At 43.9% G+C, this 17,999-nt stretch overlaps 1 protein-coding gene across 1 annotated transcript in view; it reads right to left on the reverse strand.

The window, feature by feature from the left end:
* Positions 1–17,999, reverse strand: part of cfap58 (cilia and flagella associated protein 58) — a 155,902-nt gene that overhangs the window by 121,119 nt on the left and 16,784 nt on the right. Inside the window, exons 8-9 of the mRNA XM_052127420.1 lie at positions 5,729–5,811; positions 1,782–1,973 (exon numbers count right to left, since the gene is read on the reverse strand). Of these exons, the coding sequence (XP_051983380.1) occupies positions 1,782–1,973; positions 5,729–5,811 (275 nt within the window). The remainder of the gene's footprint in view (positions 1–1,781; positions 1,974–5,728; positions 5,812–17,999) is intronic.

A 17,999-nucleotide genomic window follows, 5' to 3' on the forward strand; every position in this document is an offset into this window, starting at 1 on the left:
AATGCAAGGACATTCATGGTAAATTGAAAGAAAATGTGTGTTTGAAATGGCAAGGCTATGACATTCAAACCCACATACAGTATGTGTATACAGGGTTAAATTGTGTCTATAGATACAATTTGACAACAGCATTCAGAGATACACCAAAAACACTCCATGAAGGCAAGGATAAAGAAAGGTGCATGTGTGAGTTAAACCAAGATTATAAATAGTAAATAGTCAGCCCATTTGCAAATAGTGTGTGTATAACCTACAGTACCAAAGCATATGAAAGCAATGTCACACAATTCACAGTCTAGCAGGGCTGTATACAGTATGGAATATTCACAATCTTTTCGCAAATATTTTCTGGCGATATAAAATTAAGCAACATTGTGAATATCGCAAAGATTTTAATATGCTTTTTAGATAACACTTTACAATACGTGTTTTTTATTTTTATTAACATTAGTTAACATGAACTAACAATGAACAATACATGTACAGAATGTATTAATCTTTAGTTAATGTAAATTTAAAATCAAAAGTTGTATTAGTTAACATTAGAAAATGCACCATGATCTAACATGAACAATTGTATTTTAAACTAACTAACATTAACAAAGATTAATAATTGCTGTAAAAAAGATCTTCTTATATGTTAGTTCATGATTCCTGATGCAATACATAATGTTAATGAATCGAACATTATTGTAAAGTGCTACTGCTTTTTATTTGGAAAAAATGTTTTTTAAAGTGCATTTCAATAAACTCATTAAACTAAGTAGTAAACTGTTAAATATCCGGGCATAAATATTACATCCTGAAACATATACTGTATATATATATATATATATATATATATATATATATATTACAGTTTTTTCATATTGGTCAGCATAAATGAAAATGGATAAATATAATTCTTAATTTTGTTAATTTCGTAAACAAACAATATGAAAGATATACCTTCAATATTGTCAAAAGGCAGAAAAATATAGAGGTATCATTTGTTTTGGCAATTTTGCCAAGCCCTAACACACAGTCACTTCTTATGAATTCTAAAACACACCAACCATGAGAATATGATTTTTCAGTGAACTAACCCTTTAAGAAATGTGGAGATTATTAATAAATAATAACACAGGATTGACATTTAACCTAATCAGAATGGCTCTCTAATTATGTTGTCCATGGCACCTTTGACTCAACTCTTAACTTGACAGTTGCTTAATATACACTAGCTTAGCCATTTAAATGTAACTGCCAGAAGAGTGCAAGAGCGGCAACTACACATACAAAATGTGTTTTTAAAATCATCAGTAAGATGACTCACACATGCATGCTGAAGTACCACAGAAAAAATTGCAAAAAATTACAAGCCAAAAAATAAGACATGCATCAATCTGTGCTCATTGTTCAGTGTGTGTTTATTTGTGTGTAGCAAGAGCTACTATATTAACTTAAAGAGATAGTTCCCCCAAAATAAGAATCCTATCATCATTTACTCACCCTCATGTTGTCTGGGAACACAAAAGTAAATGTTAGGCAGGATGTTAGTCAGTGTCTACATTCACTTTCACTGCATCTTTTTTCCATGCAATGAAAGTGAATGGTGACTGAGGCTCTCATTGTGCCTAGCATTTCCTTTTGAGTTCCATGGAAGAAAGTCATACAAATTTGGAACAACTATTCCTTTTTTTTTTTTTTTCTACAACACTATCTTTGAAACATTCTGTTGTACTGTGCAGAAGTCTGTGCTGCATTTTTCATCTTCAGTTTTATAGCATCGGTATATATACCTTCTTTGTAAGGTCGCTGGCCTCGTTTATGTAGCGATCTCTCTCTTTTTCCAGCTGAAAGATTATCTTTCGCTGTTTCTGGGCTTCATCCCTGTAGTTTAAGATCTCTTGTTCAAGGGTCCTCTTTGACTGTTCGTGCAGCTTCACAATGGTCTGCTGTTTCTCGGTTTCATTGGCAGCCTTGATCATATTCTGAGAACGCACACAGAGATGCAAGAGTTTACACAAAAGATCAGTTTTTGAACTTACTAAGCAAGAGTGACTTTCAGAAAATAGATACAGAAACCGAACTTGAGAGAAGGATCTTTATAAAGGAGTTTATTCTGTGATGTATTCCTGTTCAACAGATCAAAGGAGTGATTCTCTAAGGTAAGCTGATAGCTAAAACCATGTTTGTATGCCACAGTGTGTGCGTATATGAAACAAAATGTCTCCTGTGCAATTAAATATGAATATCCTGTTATTTCCACATGCACAATAGCAATGCAATATTCAGCATGTCAGCAGAAACATCATACACCTTCTTTAGTTTTGTAAAACCCATCTGTGCATCATAACAGTGTGAGGAAGCTACGGGATAAATCATTTTAGGGATACAATCTGTACTTGTTGCTGCAGCATCAGTGTAAATTAATGAATTATCCTTGAAATAAAGAGCAAACAAAAAAGACAAAATATTTTATAATGTAAGACACATCTAAGATAACTCAGTGATGAATCAGATAAGGTATTGAACAATGAAATACATGGGAGAGTTTGTTTTTGCACTCCCTGCCATGCCTACACAGTGCAATAATTATGCAAGTCTATTTTATGATTAAACTAGAAAAAATCGAAATATAGTATTAGTCAAGTGTTTGCACACCTGCTAATTTTTTATTATTCTCCAGATTTTAGAATAATAGTCAAGCCAGTATGTGAATTATGGAGTGGGTGCCCCAAACATTTTTAAGAAATCTTTTTTTTTTCTCAAAGCAGCCACCCTTTGCCAATGTACAGATCTGACTGTTTTTCCCTTTTATTACCCTAATATTTAATAATTCAAATTATTTGTAAAAATACAAAGTATTTTAGGTTTAAAAACACAATAGTCTAAACAAAGAGATAAATCAATATAAACCATTTCAATATTTACTGTGTGAAAATTATTTCTATAAATAAAATTGAATAAAAAAAAAAAAACTCTCCTACAGTTGTGATATAATTTCCACCACACCAAACAATTTAGCCCCTAACACATTTTTCAAAATGTAATGTACTAACTCTTTGGGTACTGTTGACTGTGAGTGTCCATAAAAAGTATGCTTGTGAGGAAATATGAGACAAGTGATGTTTGAAGAAAACAAATCAATTTCAAGGTAAATATCACTTGTGAGCCAAAGTTTGTATTGAGTGTCCAATCAAAATTGAATTTTGCCAAATTTAGCAAAATGAGAAAAGAATATTATTTTGTGTCATTAATTAGGATACATACACAGTTAGCTATGAAATAAGCATCAGGAAGACAAAGTAGAGGGCCATTTTATTTATTTTTTTTATTTTAAAAATGTCATTTCCACCACAGAATTCTATTTTGACAATGCAAAAATGGCATTAATCTCCGATGCAGCATGTACTTTTGGATGTTATCAGAAGACAAATAAAGAAAAAAATGGCGAGAGTGTGAACGTAATTTTACATTCTAGAAGTCCACAGTGCTAAAAGACACCAAAGTTGAAGAAACACCCATATAAGCATATAGACTTATACTCACTGAGAACTTTATTTGGAAAAACTGTACTCATACTTATTCATGCGATTATCTAACCAGCCAATCGTGCGGTACCAGTGCAATGCATAAAATCATGCAGATACTGGACAGGAGCTTAAGATAATGTTCACATCAACCATCAGAATGTGGAAAATGTGATCTCAGTGATTTAGACTGTGGCGTGATTGTTGGCAACAGACAGGCTGGTTTGAGTATTTTTGTAACTGCTGATTTCCTGGGATTTTCACACACAACAGTCTGTAGAGTTCACTCAGAATTGTGCCAAAAACATCCAGCGAGCAGCAGTTCTGCAGATGGAAACACCTTGTTGATGAGAGAGGTCCACGGAGAACAGCCAGACAGGTTCGAGCTGACAGAAAGACTATGGTAACTCAGATAACCACTCAATTGATAACCAATTGAAGTGAGCAGAATAGCATCTCAGAATACACAACACGTCGAACCTTGAGGCGGATGGGCTACAACAGCAGAAGAACACGTCAGGCACTTTATTAGGACCATAGTCTTCCTAAAGTGCTCAGTGAGTGTATATTATCCTACAAAACTAATTCTAAGCATTAATGCGTTTGCTTTTAGATCAAAAGATCTTTAAGGTCATAAGAAACTTACATTCAGTCAGGTCATAAGACACATACATTCAATCAGGTGTGTTCATACTTTTGACTGGTACTGTTGGTTAATGACTGTGACAGGGTGGAGGGCGGGGCCGGGTCGTGATTATACACACCTGGTCCCTTATCAGGCTAGTTAAGCCTCCGAGAGGGATAAAGGCCGATTGCGGATGGTGGTGCGCCGAGAGAGAGAGATCGTTTACGGACATGTCCGTCACGTCTGTGTGTTTGTCTTTTGGTTAAGTTAATCATTAAAATATTGTTTATATCGCCAGGCCAGTTCTCGCCTCCTCCTTTCCATTGAACTGCTTTACACTGGTGCCAAACCCAGGAAGGAGGAGGGATACGCCATAGAAGAGTTCTCACCACTACCATCCACCCCAACGGAGCAGCCGCGTCCGTCTGCAGGGGGACGGAGGAGCCCGGCCGCCTGGAAGCGGAGGAACGGCCGCCGACCGCGAGGGAAGAAGGTGCTCCTAACTGACTGCATGGAGTGGTCAGGGCTACTGCAAGGGGCGGAGGAGTCCCCTACCGGCCACTGAAACGCGGCAGGTTCTGAGACCGCCAACCGCGAGCAGAGAGGGGCTCACTGCCGACCGCCTGGAGCAGGAGAACTGCTGCCAGGGGCAGGAGAGACCCCTTCTGTTCCCCTGAGAACGCGGCGGGGTGTTCTGTCTGCCAGGGGCTGAAGGACTGCCTCCGATCCGCCCGGAGAGGCGCGGCTGTTGTCCATTAGAGGGTCGAGGAGTGGCCGAGGAACAAGCGAGTTAGTGGCGAGTAAGTGGTTTTTTTTTTCAATCTTTCTCTGCTCTCTCTCTCACTGCCGATCCGCGTTGGCCTATTCCCTCTCGTTTAAATTTTACAATGTTTTTTTGGGGGATACTACACCACTACACCTACACCCCCCCCCCCAACACACACATTTTTTATATTTCTGTTTCCCTCCCCTTGTCCCCTCCCTCATCCAGGTAGACGGGGATGACCTGCCGGCAGACGGGGCTTAGAGCACGCCCTCCCCCAGGGAAAGAGGGGGGAGGATGTACGTCATGCCGGGGGCTCCCCTGCATGAGAAAATGAGGGAGGAATGTGACAGGGTGGAGGGCGGGGTAGGGTCGTGATTCATTAAAATATTAATGTGTGTGTGTTTGTCTTTTGGTCTGTTATGTGTGTGTGTTTGTCTTTTGTTTAAGTTCATTATTCAAATATTGTTTATATCGCCAGGCCGGTTCTTGCCTCCTCCTTTACATTGAACTGCTTTACAATGACATTACAAGATCCAAACAGGGGATGAAAAGAAGCAGAATTAAATCTGCATAGTATCTATTTGATGGCATGGTTTTATGAGATTAAGCAATCAACCTCAGAGGCTGAGAAATTCTCTTGCTTAGATCATTCTTTGCATTAATCTTACACGCATTTGTGGCATTTGTAAATGAAAATATACAGTTTGTTCCCAGTGCTGTATGAAACAGTTTTCCCTATGGGTACATCTCTACAAATTGGTTCCATCAGGTTTTAACACTCATATAAGCACATCTTGCAGAAAAACATGCCCACACACACACCTTGTTCAGAATATCTCTCTCCCGCACCAGCTCATCTATGGCCTTCCTGTCCGTATCCATCTGATTTTTTGAGCTCTCCATTTCTATGAAAAACAGAAGAAAAGGCACATTTTTAGCTATTCTTTCAGAGTGCTAATTTGTACAATTCTTTCTGAAAAGCTTTTTGCTAATAACGCTGTTTTCAAATGCACTTTCCACAGACTCTGAAGAGCCGAAAAAGAATTACACAATTCAAAAAGCCCATTATATGCCTGCAGGCATAAGGAGGTAGAAAAGAGAATAGGGACATGGAAAGACAGAAAGAAAAAGAGAGAAAAAGAGAGATGCAGCAGAATAGCAAAGAATTGGAACAGCTAGCAGGCTTGCTCGAATGGACATGGCTGGGATGTGCTGTCATGTGAAATGGCCATTCCATGTTCTACCCTCGGATATCCCCACCTCCTCCACTCCTTGGACAGGCGGCTCACTGACCCCATTGTCACAGCCCATCTCATCAATCACCCAGCCAACTCTGATTAAGATGACAATATCCATCACCGTGGGAACCACGATTAAGATGACAACAGGACTCTGGCTCCATCCATCAAGCAACCAAACACCCACTGTCTAATCAGAGCCTGGAGATGTTCACTAATATAAGGATTTATCTATAAATTACTGGCTTCATGACAAGTCATATCATTTGTCATACTGTCCAGAAGGGATCGAGGACATTGAGTTCAAAATAAGTGAAAAGCGTGTTTTGTTTGTTGTTGGTAAAGCAGGGCTGATCCATAAAAATGAAAAAGATCTTGAATGTTGGATCATATGAACTAATAATTTTTTATAACTTAAAACCTCTAGTTGTAGACAGGGTTTCTGCAGGTATCATGCAATTTAATCTAATGCTTTTTAATGCCTTTTTTAACATTTTTAAGGCCATACATGACCTATGACTAACCACGTATATATGTGTGTGTGTGTGTATATATATATATACATATATACACATATATACACACACATATACTAGGGCTGCACGATTTGGACAAAAAGTCATATTGCGATTATTTTGAAAAATAATGCAATTGCGATTTGAACTGCAATTATGATGGTAATGTTTTCCACACGTTCAACTGCAAAAAGTCTACTGGGATTTTCGCACTTGAGCCCTCTTAAAAAGAACCAAACTGAGACATTTTTTCAGTTCAACCACAAACAAATAAATATATAAACAGTGAAACAAATTCTTCTTCATATCCAAATGTTACCATCCTCTGTGTACCTGTTTTTGTCCATTTTGTGACAGGATCTCAGCCTCCTAATCATCAACATTCATTTTTTTTAAACACCGTCAACTTGAATATTAGGGATGCTCCAATCAGGAATTTAACATCCGATACCGATCTCCAGTTTTCTTTTCATCTCATCAATCGATGCTGATCATTTAAGTTTTTATCAGCAGCTGTCAAAACTGGTTATATGTAAGCTTTCTACTCAATGTCACTGTTAACTACATTTCCATGTTGGTAAAACCATAGTTTTGCCTGGTTTTTGCTGTCAAAAATTATGTTGGTTGATTAAATAATTCAGTCTACAAAACATATCATTTTAAAATATAAATTGTATTCTTTATTCTAGGGCTTAAAAACTAGTAGGCTTATGCAAACTATTCTTTAGGCCTACTGTATATAAGATAGTCCTAAAGAATGAGGCTTAATGTCAAACTGAATTTGAACTGATAACCCATTGGTGTAATTAAATTTAAAGTGAAAATGTTGGATAGTTTGTCACTATTTAATGTAATTATTTTTAGTAATTATTTTATTATACTAAATTTAGCAATGCATTATATTATAGTAACTAAATATTTTATATAGATTTATGATATGTATGTTCCTTCCTTTTCATTTTGTTGGATGTTGGAAATATTAGTTCCACTTTCAGGAGAATGAAGAGCGCATGTTTCTAGACCCTACAGGTGTTTCTGTTAATGCTGTTTGCTCAACAATCATTTAATAAAGATGTTTGAATTATACCCCATCTTGTATTCCATGTTATTATTATGATACATGTGCCTTGCGGAGACTGAGATGCTGCTACTGCAGATAATAATAAAAACCGCTTCACGCAGGACGCGCCAGTTTAGTGTAAATAAAGCGTTTAGCGCATGTAAGTTAACGGAACCGAACTCAGAGCACTTCTGTTACTCTAAACATTAGAACGCGAAGTAACATGAGATAGTTAATTGCTCTCTGCCGTTTACAGCCGATTTGTGGCAATCGGACTGCATATGAGATTTAACGGCTCCATGTTGACAACCAACCATGTAAGCAAACATGTCCTAAATTCTTAATCTTCGAGCCACTTTTGCTGGAATTTGCACTGTCCCGTTTCTTTGCAACTTTACTAAATTTACATTCTCTGTTCTAACTCCTCCAGGTCCCAGCCCGCCACTACGACAATTTTACACCGGCCGGAGGCTTACCAAACTGGATCCGCATGTTTATCACACCACTGTAGCCTACATATTTTGCGACAGCAAATCAAAGTTATTAATTGTGAAGGCTATATTCAAAATAAATTGGTAATATTATTTTTTCAAAACGATCTAAAATTTGTAATGACTGTAGGAATAACATTTAATGCTATTTAAGGCCTTAATTTTCGCAAAATCCATTGAATGACTTTTAATGCTTTTTAATGCCCCGCGGAAACCCTGTGCAGATACTCTACAATTCTTATAGTATACGAGATGAATTAGATCCTCTACTTTGGGTAGGGAGCTAAAAACATTAAGGTTTCTTCTCATAACTTTTGTTGTTGATGTTGAAAGGCATGCAAATACTAATGTGTTTTGCAAATTCACTTTGGAGAAGCTATCTAAAATAATCAGATGCCAACATTGACAGGTTGCATGACATCATTTCATCCTTAAATTCTTGAACAAATCTTCAACCCAGACTTTTCCCACCACTGGGCCTAAGTTAATGTTGTTGAACCATGCTGTTCGTGCCAATAAATAGTTGACCGATATAACGCAGAGGCCAATAAATCGGCCAATATTTGGATGCCATTTGTCATAGGCCAATTAATTTCTCAACCAACGACAGAGCAGAGCATCGCCTGCTTGGATGTGAATGAGCCATCTGAGATACAGTATGTAAAGGACAAATCACAGTTAATTTTGTTGTTTCATGCCATCGTGCATAAATAGTAATTATAATGCAACACAGTCTCATTTAAATGGTTCCCCATATCGGAGCCATGCGTTTCATTCTCCCTCTCTCTCACCTCCCAGTTCCCTGTAACTGTTAACCATCTTGTCTAATGATAAGAAGGAAAATAATCAATAAAACGTCTATCATATACGTCTGTAAATATCTTGTATAAACAGACGTCATTTACTAGCTATAATATTGAATGGTGTGATATATCAGCATTATATCAGCCTATTGGCCACCCTGCTATCTAGATATTGGCATCAGCCATTAAAAAACCCATATTGGTCGACTACTACTACCAATTCAGTCTCGTTGACAAGGTGACACATCTTCTTCCATGGTGGTACTGCGAAATCAGCATTGGAATGGACTGAATGAGCAAGTAACCAATCATGGGTCACCACACGCATGGAACGTTTTTTTGTAATTGTACCTTACCGAACCGTGCTCAAGTGGAAATGCTACTGGAACCGTTACTCACATTGCTCAGAACTATGGCCTGATGGTGAAAAAGAGGCTTATGTAAAATATGGGTTCACTTGTAGTGAGGATAACATTTGTTTTTGGTGATGAATCATTTTCACAAAAACTGCCAAGAGCATGAAACCAGTGTGTTAGATCCTCTGCATCACTTTTGACCACAAGAGAAAATTATAATATATCATGCAGGAGAACAAAAGAAAGATTGCTTGAAATTGACATTTTATTCACATTTAGGCCTACTTGTTATAGGCATACACATTTTCAAATATACTATTAGCCTACAGCCAACATGCAATTGAATTATAAGAACAGCATAGAATAATGGAGCAAGTAGAGTCTTTTTGGAACCTCTGTGCTACTCACAACCTTCTCGGACACTTGTAGCATTACGTTCTCTGCCTCCAGGTCAGATAGTCAATAATTGAGGACACTGATGGAAAAGTCCAGCTACAATGGCCCTAGGGAATCCCTGAGTAGTATGGCCTGTGTGGTGTGAATTCAGTGAAAATGCACCTGCACTGAACTCGCTTACACAGACTTGGCAACTGCCTCGTCTTTTAACTGACACTACCATCCAAAGTGACTAAGAGGATCAGTCCCCCTGGAGCAAGTCAAGCACCTCGCCCAAGGGCACAGCGATGACAGGGGATTGCCCCTCATAGGGTTTGAACTTGTAGTCTTTTGGTTATAAGCCCAGATCTTTAATCACTGCAATACTCAGTCAGAGCTTCAGTACTTTGGATTGGACATCATTAGTGGCCATTGGTGTCCATTCATGGTGTCTCCTGAGATCATTCTTCACCTGGTCAGATGATGATCCAGAGTAGCATTGGGATGTTGGAGTGTTGGGGAGAGGTCATTGTAGGTGGAAGAAGATAGATGGATGAACAGAGGGCCTTGAGTCGAATCTATTCTAAGAACAGTTTCAGTTAATACTGAATGTCATTCATAGCTGCAGCTGTGCATTTTTGAGTTTAAAAACATCCCTGTCTCAAAATGCATCAATCCCCCACAGCCTTGTTTTCATTGATGTCAAAAAATTAAATATGGCCAAGGCCGGCATAACGGGGGTGCAATGGGTGCGATTGCACCCGGGCCCAGGTTTGAGGGAGCCCGTTGCAATCAGGGTCGAAAAATAAATGGCAAATATATCCCCGAAAATCTAAATATGGGGCAAAAAACAACATGTTTTTTATAAATAGCATCTGAAATAGTAAAAAATATATACATCATAATCTTCAATAAAATTTTTGCAAAAAAATGTTTGTTTCTCGCCATCGTGCAGATGGTGCAGAGTCAGTGCTGTAACCTTAAACGATTGACCCACACAGGCCCTCCGATTCTATTGCTCCGCATCAGTTCGGTGCTGTGATTAAATTATTATTTCAAACATTGCCTCTTAATGGAAGTTCACTTCTGACCCTGGCTGCAATGCAAATGCAATTTTAATATTTATGTTTGTGAGAGACAAAAAAGTGAAGCCTCTCTGCTATCTGCTATAAGCTGTGGTTCCCCGTATGTCACTCTCTTCAACGTTGTGTCGGAGAAGCGGCACTAGGGGTCTCTCTTGAGCACCGAATATACCTCTGATCTATGAAAAAAGGCCAATGAGAAGTTGGCAGCTAGTATTTGCATACCCCGCCCCCGGACATATGGGTATAAAGGCGAGGAAATACTAGAGTTCATTCAGAAAATTTCTTCGGAGCCGATGGTTGTGCATGCTGTTCACGTGAGATAACACCAGTTCCAGTATTCCTCTGACGCTCTGCATGCTGTTGGATCGACGGCGCATTACAGCGGCAATTTCTCCTTCTGTGCACGGCAGTGCAATTGCCCCTGGGCGCTTCGACAGTGCAGAAACCCAAACTCTAAGAGTTATTTAAAAGAGTGATTTCCTCTAAAAGAGTGATTTTCTCTAAAAGAGCAATACACAGCGGCATTGAATGTCCTTTTTAGGATGCGTCTTTATAAAGATGCCCTTCCACCCCTGTGTAGTTCCTGGATGTGTTAGAGTGCTCTCCGCTTCAGACGGCCACAGGCGTTGTCTCGTGTGTCTGGGTAGCGATCACACCGAGGCTGCGTTTGTGGATGGTTCATGCTCTCACTGCGAGGGCATGACCATGGCAACGTTGCGGTCGCGGCTCGCTTTCAACTGAAAGCAAGCCACTCCAGCCGCCCCCGCATTGCTCCTTCTTCCCACGGGATTGAGGATGGTGCAAGTGGCGCTGGAAGCGATCTGGGGATGGCAGCGGGTGCGGCTCCTTCGGGTACCCCCCCTCGGACCACACTCGTTGACTCCCGTCCGTGCTTGAGGCAACAGCGGCTTGCCTCACAACCAGCCTGCCTAGCCTCTGGAGCTCAAAGCAGATGAGCTTGTCGCTGCATCGGAGAGCGCAGCGTCTGACGCGGATGACTCCCTTGGGCTGCTGCCTTCGGGCCAGCACACCCAAGCTAAGGCTGACGCTCAGATGTCCGACATGATTTCCCGGGCCACCGCCAGCGTGGGCTTGGACTGGAACCCTCCGCCCTCCGGCTGGATGACTGGTTCCTGGGGTCCAGGTGCCGCTAACCGCTACCCTCGACGGCGGAGCGGCCCACGGATACACGGCGATTCCCCCGGTGGATAGGGCTGTTGCGTTCCACTTATGCCCCGGAAACCCTACCACCTGGCGGGGTCACCCTGTACTCCCTTCCAAGGCCTGTAGGACAACATCCTCGCTGACAGTGAAGGCCTACAGTGCCACCGGATATGCCGCTTCCGCCCTGCACACCATGGCCCTCCTGCAAGTCCACCAGGCCAAGGCGCATAAAGAATTTCACGTGGGTAGCCCTGATCCCGACGTGCTGCAGGAACTTGCGCTCAGCGACTGACCTCGCCCATAGAGCAACGAAGGTCACAGTGCAGTCACTCGGGCAGGCGATGGCCACCCTCGTGGTCCAGGAACGACATCTGTGGCTGAACTTGGTCCAGATGCGTGAGACCGACAAGGTTCGTTTTCTCGACGCCCCAGTCTCACAGTTTGGCCTCTTCGGCGACACCGTCGAGGACTTTACCCAGCAGTTCTCCGCGGTGAAGAAACAGACGGAGGCGATCTTTCACATCCTGCCCCGCCGCAAGCCTGCCGCCACGGGCCATGACCTGTCTGCTCGCCGAGGGCGTCCCCCTGCGAAGAAACAACAAGCTGCTCCGCCTCAACCTGGGCCCAGCTCTCAGCCCACACGTTGAGCGCTCTGCAGGAAGCAGACACCCCCGTCTCACGGACCTCCTCGAGGACCCGGAAGGCTCCCAGGCGCTCCCTGAGACGGATGACTCAGAGCCCAAGACGTTAGCTCCGGAGATGGTAAGACCACTCCGTCCCCCGGTGGAGGGCCTGGAGGAGAATCTTCTTTTGAATTCATTTCATTTTCCGCTCCCCTTAACCAGGGCAGCGGTACCCAAATTCTCAATAAAAGAGCTATTTCCTTTGTCTCTGGGTCATCTGGCTTGCAAATGCCATTCTCACGGCACTCTGCCACCAGATCTCAACAGTCCCAGCATGCTGGACGTGGTCCCAGATCCGCCTTCAGCCCCATGACTGTCCCCCGGCCGGCCGGTTCTGATGAGTCCAGAGGACACCACTACAGGACCTCCTCCTCAGTCACTAACCCGCCCCCTGCCGGGTGTGCGGAGCAAGGTAAGTGCTTAGAGTCTTTTCTCAGCACCAGAGCCTCGGGACGCATCCTCACCTCCCGACAGCATACTACCTGCTCCGCCACGCTGCGAAGCCCTTCCGGGTACATCAAAAATACTCATCCCCTTGGTGCCCCTAGCACAGAGATTGGATTCGTGGCTCTCACTTCCCAACCATCACGCTGGCCATCCGACTCGGTTACGCAATTCAGTTTGCCCCGTCCCCCTTCGCGGGCATCCGCTTTACCGCAGTACACGGTGAACATGCCAAATCCTTGTACCCAAGAAAGGCGGCAGCTTACAACCAATCTTGGACTTGCGAGTTTTTAACCGGGCTCTGCTCAAACTCCCGTTCAAAATGCTCACGCAAAAGTGTATCTTAACATGCGTCCGGCATCTAGATGGGTTCGCAGCGGTAGACCTGAAGGACGCGTACTTCCACGTCTCAATTATGGCGCGACACCGACCCTTCCTATGGTTCATATTCGATGGCCAGGCATTCCAGTACAAAGTCCTCCCCTTTGGCATGTCTCGACGACTGGCTCATACTTGTCCACTCCTGAGAGTTACTATACGCAAACAGGGACCAGGTGCTCAAGCACCTCAGCTGCTTGGGGCTTCAGGTCAACCGAAAAGAGCAAGCTCACCCCGGTTCAAAGCATCTCCTTTCTCGGCATAGAGTTAGACTCAGTCTCAATGTCCGCACGTCTCACCAAAGAGCAGGCGCAGTCGGTGCTGAAATGCCTCACCAAATTCAAGCCGGGCACAACGGTCCCTCTAAATCTCTTCCAGAGGCTCCTAGGGCATATAGCATCCTCCGCCGCAGCCACGCCGCTGGGGTTGATGCATATGAGACCGCTTCAGCACTGGCTTCAGACTTGAGTCCCGAGATGAGCATGGGGCCGCGCCACGCACCGTTTGACAATCACCCCCGCCTGCTGCCAGACACTCAAACCCTGGTCAGACCTCTGCTTTCTACGGGCAGGTGTCCCGATGCGTCCTGGTCACTACCAATGCCTCCGGATTGGGTTGGGGCACCGTGTGCAAGGGGCACGCAGCTTTGTGCCTTTGGAGAGGGGCCCTGCTGCACTGGCATATCAATTGCCTAGAGTTGATGACTGTTTTCTTTGCCCTGCGGAAGTTTCACCCATTAATTACAGACAAACATGTCGTAGTCAGGTCAGACAGCACCACTACGGTAGCGTACATAAATCGGCAAGGTGTATGCTCCTGCCACATGTCACGACTCGCCCATCGTCTCAGGTCGCTGCGTGCCACTCACATCCCCGGCAAACTCAATGTGATAGCAGACGTGCTGTCATGACAACGCTTGCCCAGTGGAGAATGGAGGCTTCACCCCCCAGTCGGACCAGCTGATTTGGGAACGATTCGAAAAGGCCCAGGTAGATCTGTTTGCCTCCTGAGAGACCTCCCATTGCCCGCTCTGGTATGCCCGAACAGAGGCTCCCCTCGGGGCAGACGCACTGGCACACAGCTGGCCCGCGGGGCTGCGTAAATACGCATTTCCCCCAGTGAGCCTTCTTGCACAGGTGCTGTGCAAGGTCAGGGAGGACGAGGAACAAGTCACACTAGTGGCTTCCTATTGGCCCACCCGGTCCTGGTTCTCTGACCTCGTACTCCTCACGACAGCCCTTCCTGGCAAATTCCCCTGAGGAAGGACCTTCTTTCTCAGGGTCAGGGCATGCTCTGGCATCCGCATCCAGACTGTTGGAAACTCCACGTCTGGTCCCTGGATGGAAAGTGGAAGATCTAGCTGGTCTACTACCTACCGTCGTAGACATGATCAACCAAGCCAGTGCCCCTTCCACCAGGCAGCTCTACGCCCTGAGGTGGTGCTTGTTCGCAGATTGGTGTTCTTCCCAGGCCGAAGACCCACAGAGGTGTGCAGATAGGTCAGTACTCTTATTCCTGCAAGAGAGGCTGGAGGGTAGGCTGTCCCCTTCCACCCTAAAGGTGTATGTCGCTGCTATCGCGGCCCACCATGACGCAGTAGATGGCAAGTCCCTTGGTAAGCACAACTTAATCATCAGGTTCCTAAAAGGTGCCCGGAGGTTAAATCCCTCCCGGCCAAGCCTGTTCCCCTCCTGGGACCTCTCGGTAGTCCTCGTGGGCCTCTAGAGACCTCCCTTCAAGCCGCTAGAATCAGTTGGACTCAGGGCCCTCTCTCTTAATACTGTCCTGCTGATCGCGCTCGCTTCCATACAGGAGGGTCCTACCACGCCCTTTAGAGACCAGGTAGTGAACCTGCAAGAGCTGCCCCGGGAGGAGGCAGACCCAGCCCCTTCGTTGCTGTGTCCGGTACGTGCTTTGCGTACCTATCTGGACCGCACGCAGAGCTTTAGATGTTCTGAGCAGCTCTTTGTATGCTTTGGGGGACAGCGGAAAGGAAACGCTGTCTCCAAACAGAGGCTTTCCCACTGGGTAGTAGATGCCATTTCATTGGCCTATCACACCCAGGCCGTGCCCCACCCTTGCGGGTCCGAGCTCACTCAACAAGGAGTGTTGCGTCCTTGTGGGCACTGGCCAGGGGTACCTCCCTGGCAGACATTTGTAGAGCAGCGGGTTGGGCGACACCCAACACCTTTAGGAGATATTACAATCTCAGGGTTGAGTCAGTTTCATCCTGTGTTTTCTCAGGTCCGAGCCAGTAGAACTCGGTAACACGCTGATGGGCTGGCCGGGTGAATCGCTTGCATGTAGCGCCCTTTCCCTCGGTTGAGGTAAAATTGTGTGTCTTTTTTCCCAGGAGATTCCACTCCTCGAATCCCTGGTTGATTCCTCCCTAGCCCTCATGGGTCCACAGTTCAGCGGAGGAACTTGCCGACCCAATCCACTGCGTGTTCTCAATCTACCCTGTACTGGAATAGGTGCTCCACAGGGTGAGGACTCCTACTCGGACTCCCCCTGTGTGTATTCTCTGCAATATGGTCCCCTTACGAAGCGGACCCGCGTTTTCCTTCCTCCGGTCACCGTGTTGTAGCAACTCCCCCTCGCTGAGGCTGGATCTACCACCGCGCCACTCCCACATATCGCCTAAAAACACATGTGATGTATTCACTACTTTACCTCCACGCCGGGTAGTTGTGGTCTCCGCAGGGTCTTTTTCCCCTGAAAGAATAGGAAATTGGATAAGACCCACTTCCCTCGATGCATGTAAGGGCCCCGGCCGTCTAGTGCTCTATATGAGAAACATAGAGAGAAAAGTGGCCCAGCCAGGCTTGGCCCATTCCCAGGTTGGCAAGCGTCGCCTTGTTCCCCTGTCTAGGGTAACCAGAAGGACTCCGATGACTTTTTTGGGGCATTGGGGAAGGGTACATGCAGTCTGATACAGCCGATCGTCTTGGCACGTAAAACACCTGCCCGCTCCTGTGTCAGCAGAACATGTACACGGCTCAGCGCATGGCGTGATTTAAATTTGACCCCTAGAGTTGCTTCTCCAACACAACGTCGAAGAGAGCGACAGATGGGGAACGTCTAAGTTACGAATGTAACCTCCGTTCCCTGATGGAGGGAACAAGACGTTGTGTCTTCCCGGCCACGTCGCTGAGCCGAGCCGCTGTAGTGGCCGGACCATTTCCGGCTCCTGACTGAACTCCTGTATTTCCTCGCCTTTATACCCGTATGTCCGGGGGCGGGGTATGCAAATACTAGCTGCCAACTTCTCATTGGCCTTTTTTCATAGATCAGAGGTATACTCGGTGCTCAAGAGTGACCCCTAATTTCGCTTCTCCAACACAACGTCTCGTTCCCTCCATCAGAGAACGGAGGTAACATTCGTAACCTAGATGTTTATTTCCATTGTGTTTTCAGCTTTTATTTGCTTTGTTCATTTTGATATGCTGTGCAACTCTGGGCCACCGTAAATAATAGACCATTTTTATGGAACAATTAAAGTAAGTGCTTCAACAAAAATATGAGCAAAATATTTACATTGGTACAGTTTATTTCCATTGTAAGTTACTCTGACCCTGATATTTGCTTGCACTACTGACAGATGAAATATCCTAAGAAATAAAACATTTCTAAAAAAACAATAGTAGCACTTCCAGTCATAGCCTAAGCACCAATATTTTTTCATCTCATATATCGATTACCAACACATCTGTCATCAAATAGCTGTGCATATTTTAATAATTGGAATGAGTAAATAGTTAATTAGAGACGTTCATACCAGAGCATTCACAAAAATAGAAGATGGGAGCCTGAGGAGATGGAAGGATAATTAAGCATAATTTAAGAGTACAACTGTCCTCCAATACTCTCAATTTAGATTAACTTTTTACAAGCAGTCTTACCCATCTCATCTGAAATGTCCAAATATTCTCTGATACACAAAGTGAAAATATTCATGTGCAAGGTGGATTTGAGTTTTTAAGTAAAAAATGTGTTTATTCCTTAGAGTATTACCATGTTTAGGTGAGATAGGGTTATTTGGGGGTTTGACAGTGTTTGTGAGTAATTAAGTCAAATGTATTAAATCACTAATGTAATTAACACAAAGCTTTATTGCTGTGTGACGTGAGAAAGAATTTAAACACGCTCTCATTCACTGTCCTTGCTTTCGCTCATGTTATCCTTCCTACACACTACACGACTTTGGATGACGTCGGATCGTGGTACAGTTCATATTGCACAACTCTCTGACATCAGCGATGCGTTGGCGCTTCTCTCAAATCGCACATTTGATAGTTCATACATTGTGATCGTCGTTCATGGGGGCGAGCTCAGATTTGCCTATGATTTCAGGCTTTTGTCGGCGATCTCCTCAAAATTGTCCCCGAGCGAAAATCGGGCTTAAAATCATGTAGTGTAAAACTCAGCATTAGTGTTGGGTGGTCTGGTTCATTTGATTAAAATGGTTTGTGTGAGTGGTTCATTTAAATTAACAGGTTCA

This window comes from Xyrauchen texanus, chromosome 5 (assembly GCF_025860055.1).
Source record: "Xyrauchen texanus isolate HMW12.3.18 chromosome 5, RBS_HiC_50CHRs, whole genome shotgun sequence".
Lineage (NCBI taxonomy): Eukaryota > Metazoa > Chordata > Actinopteri > Cypriniformes > Catostomidae > Xyrauchen > Xyrauchen texanus.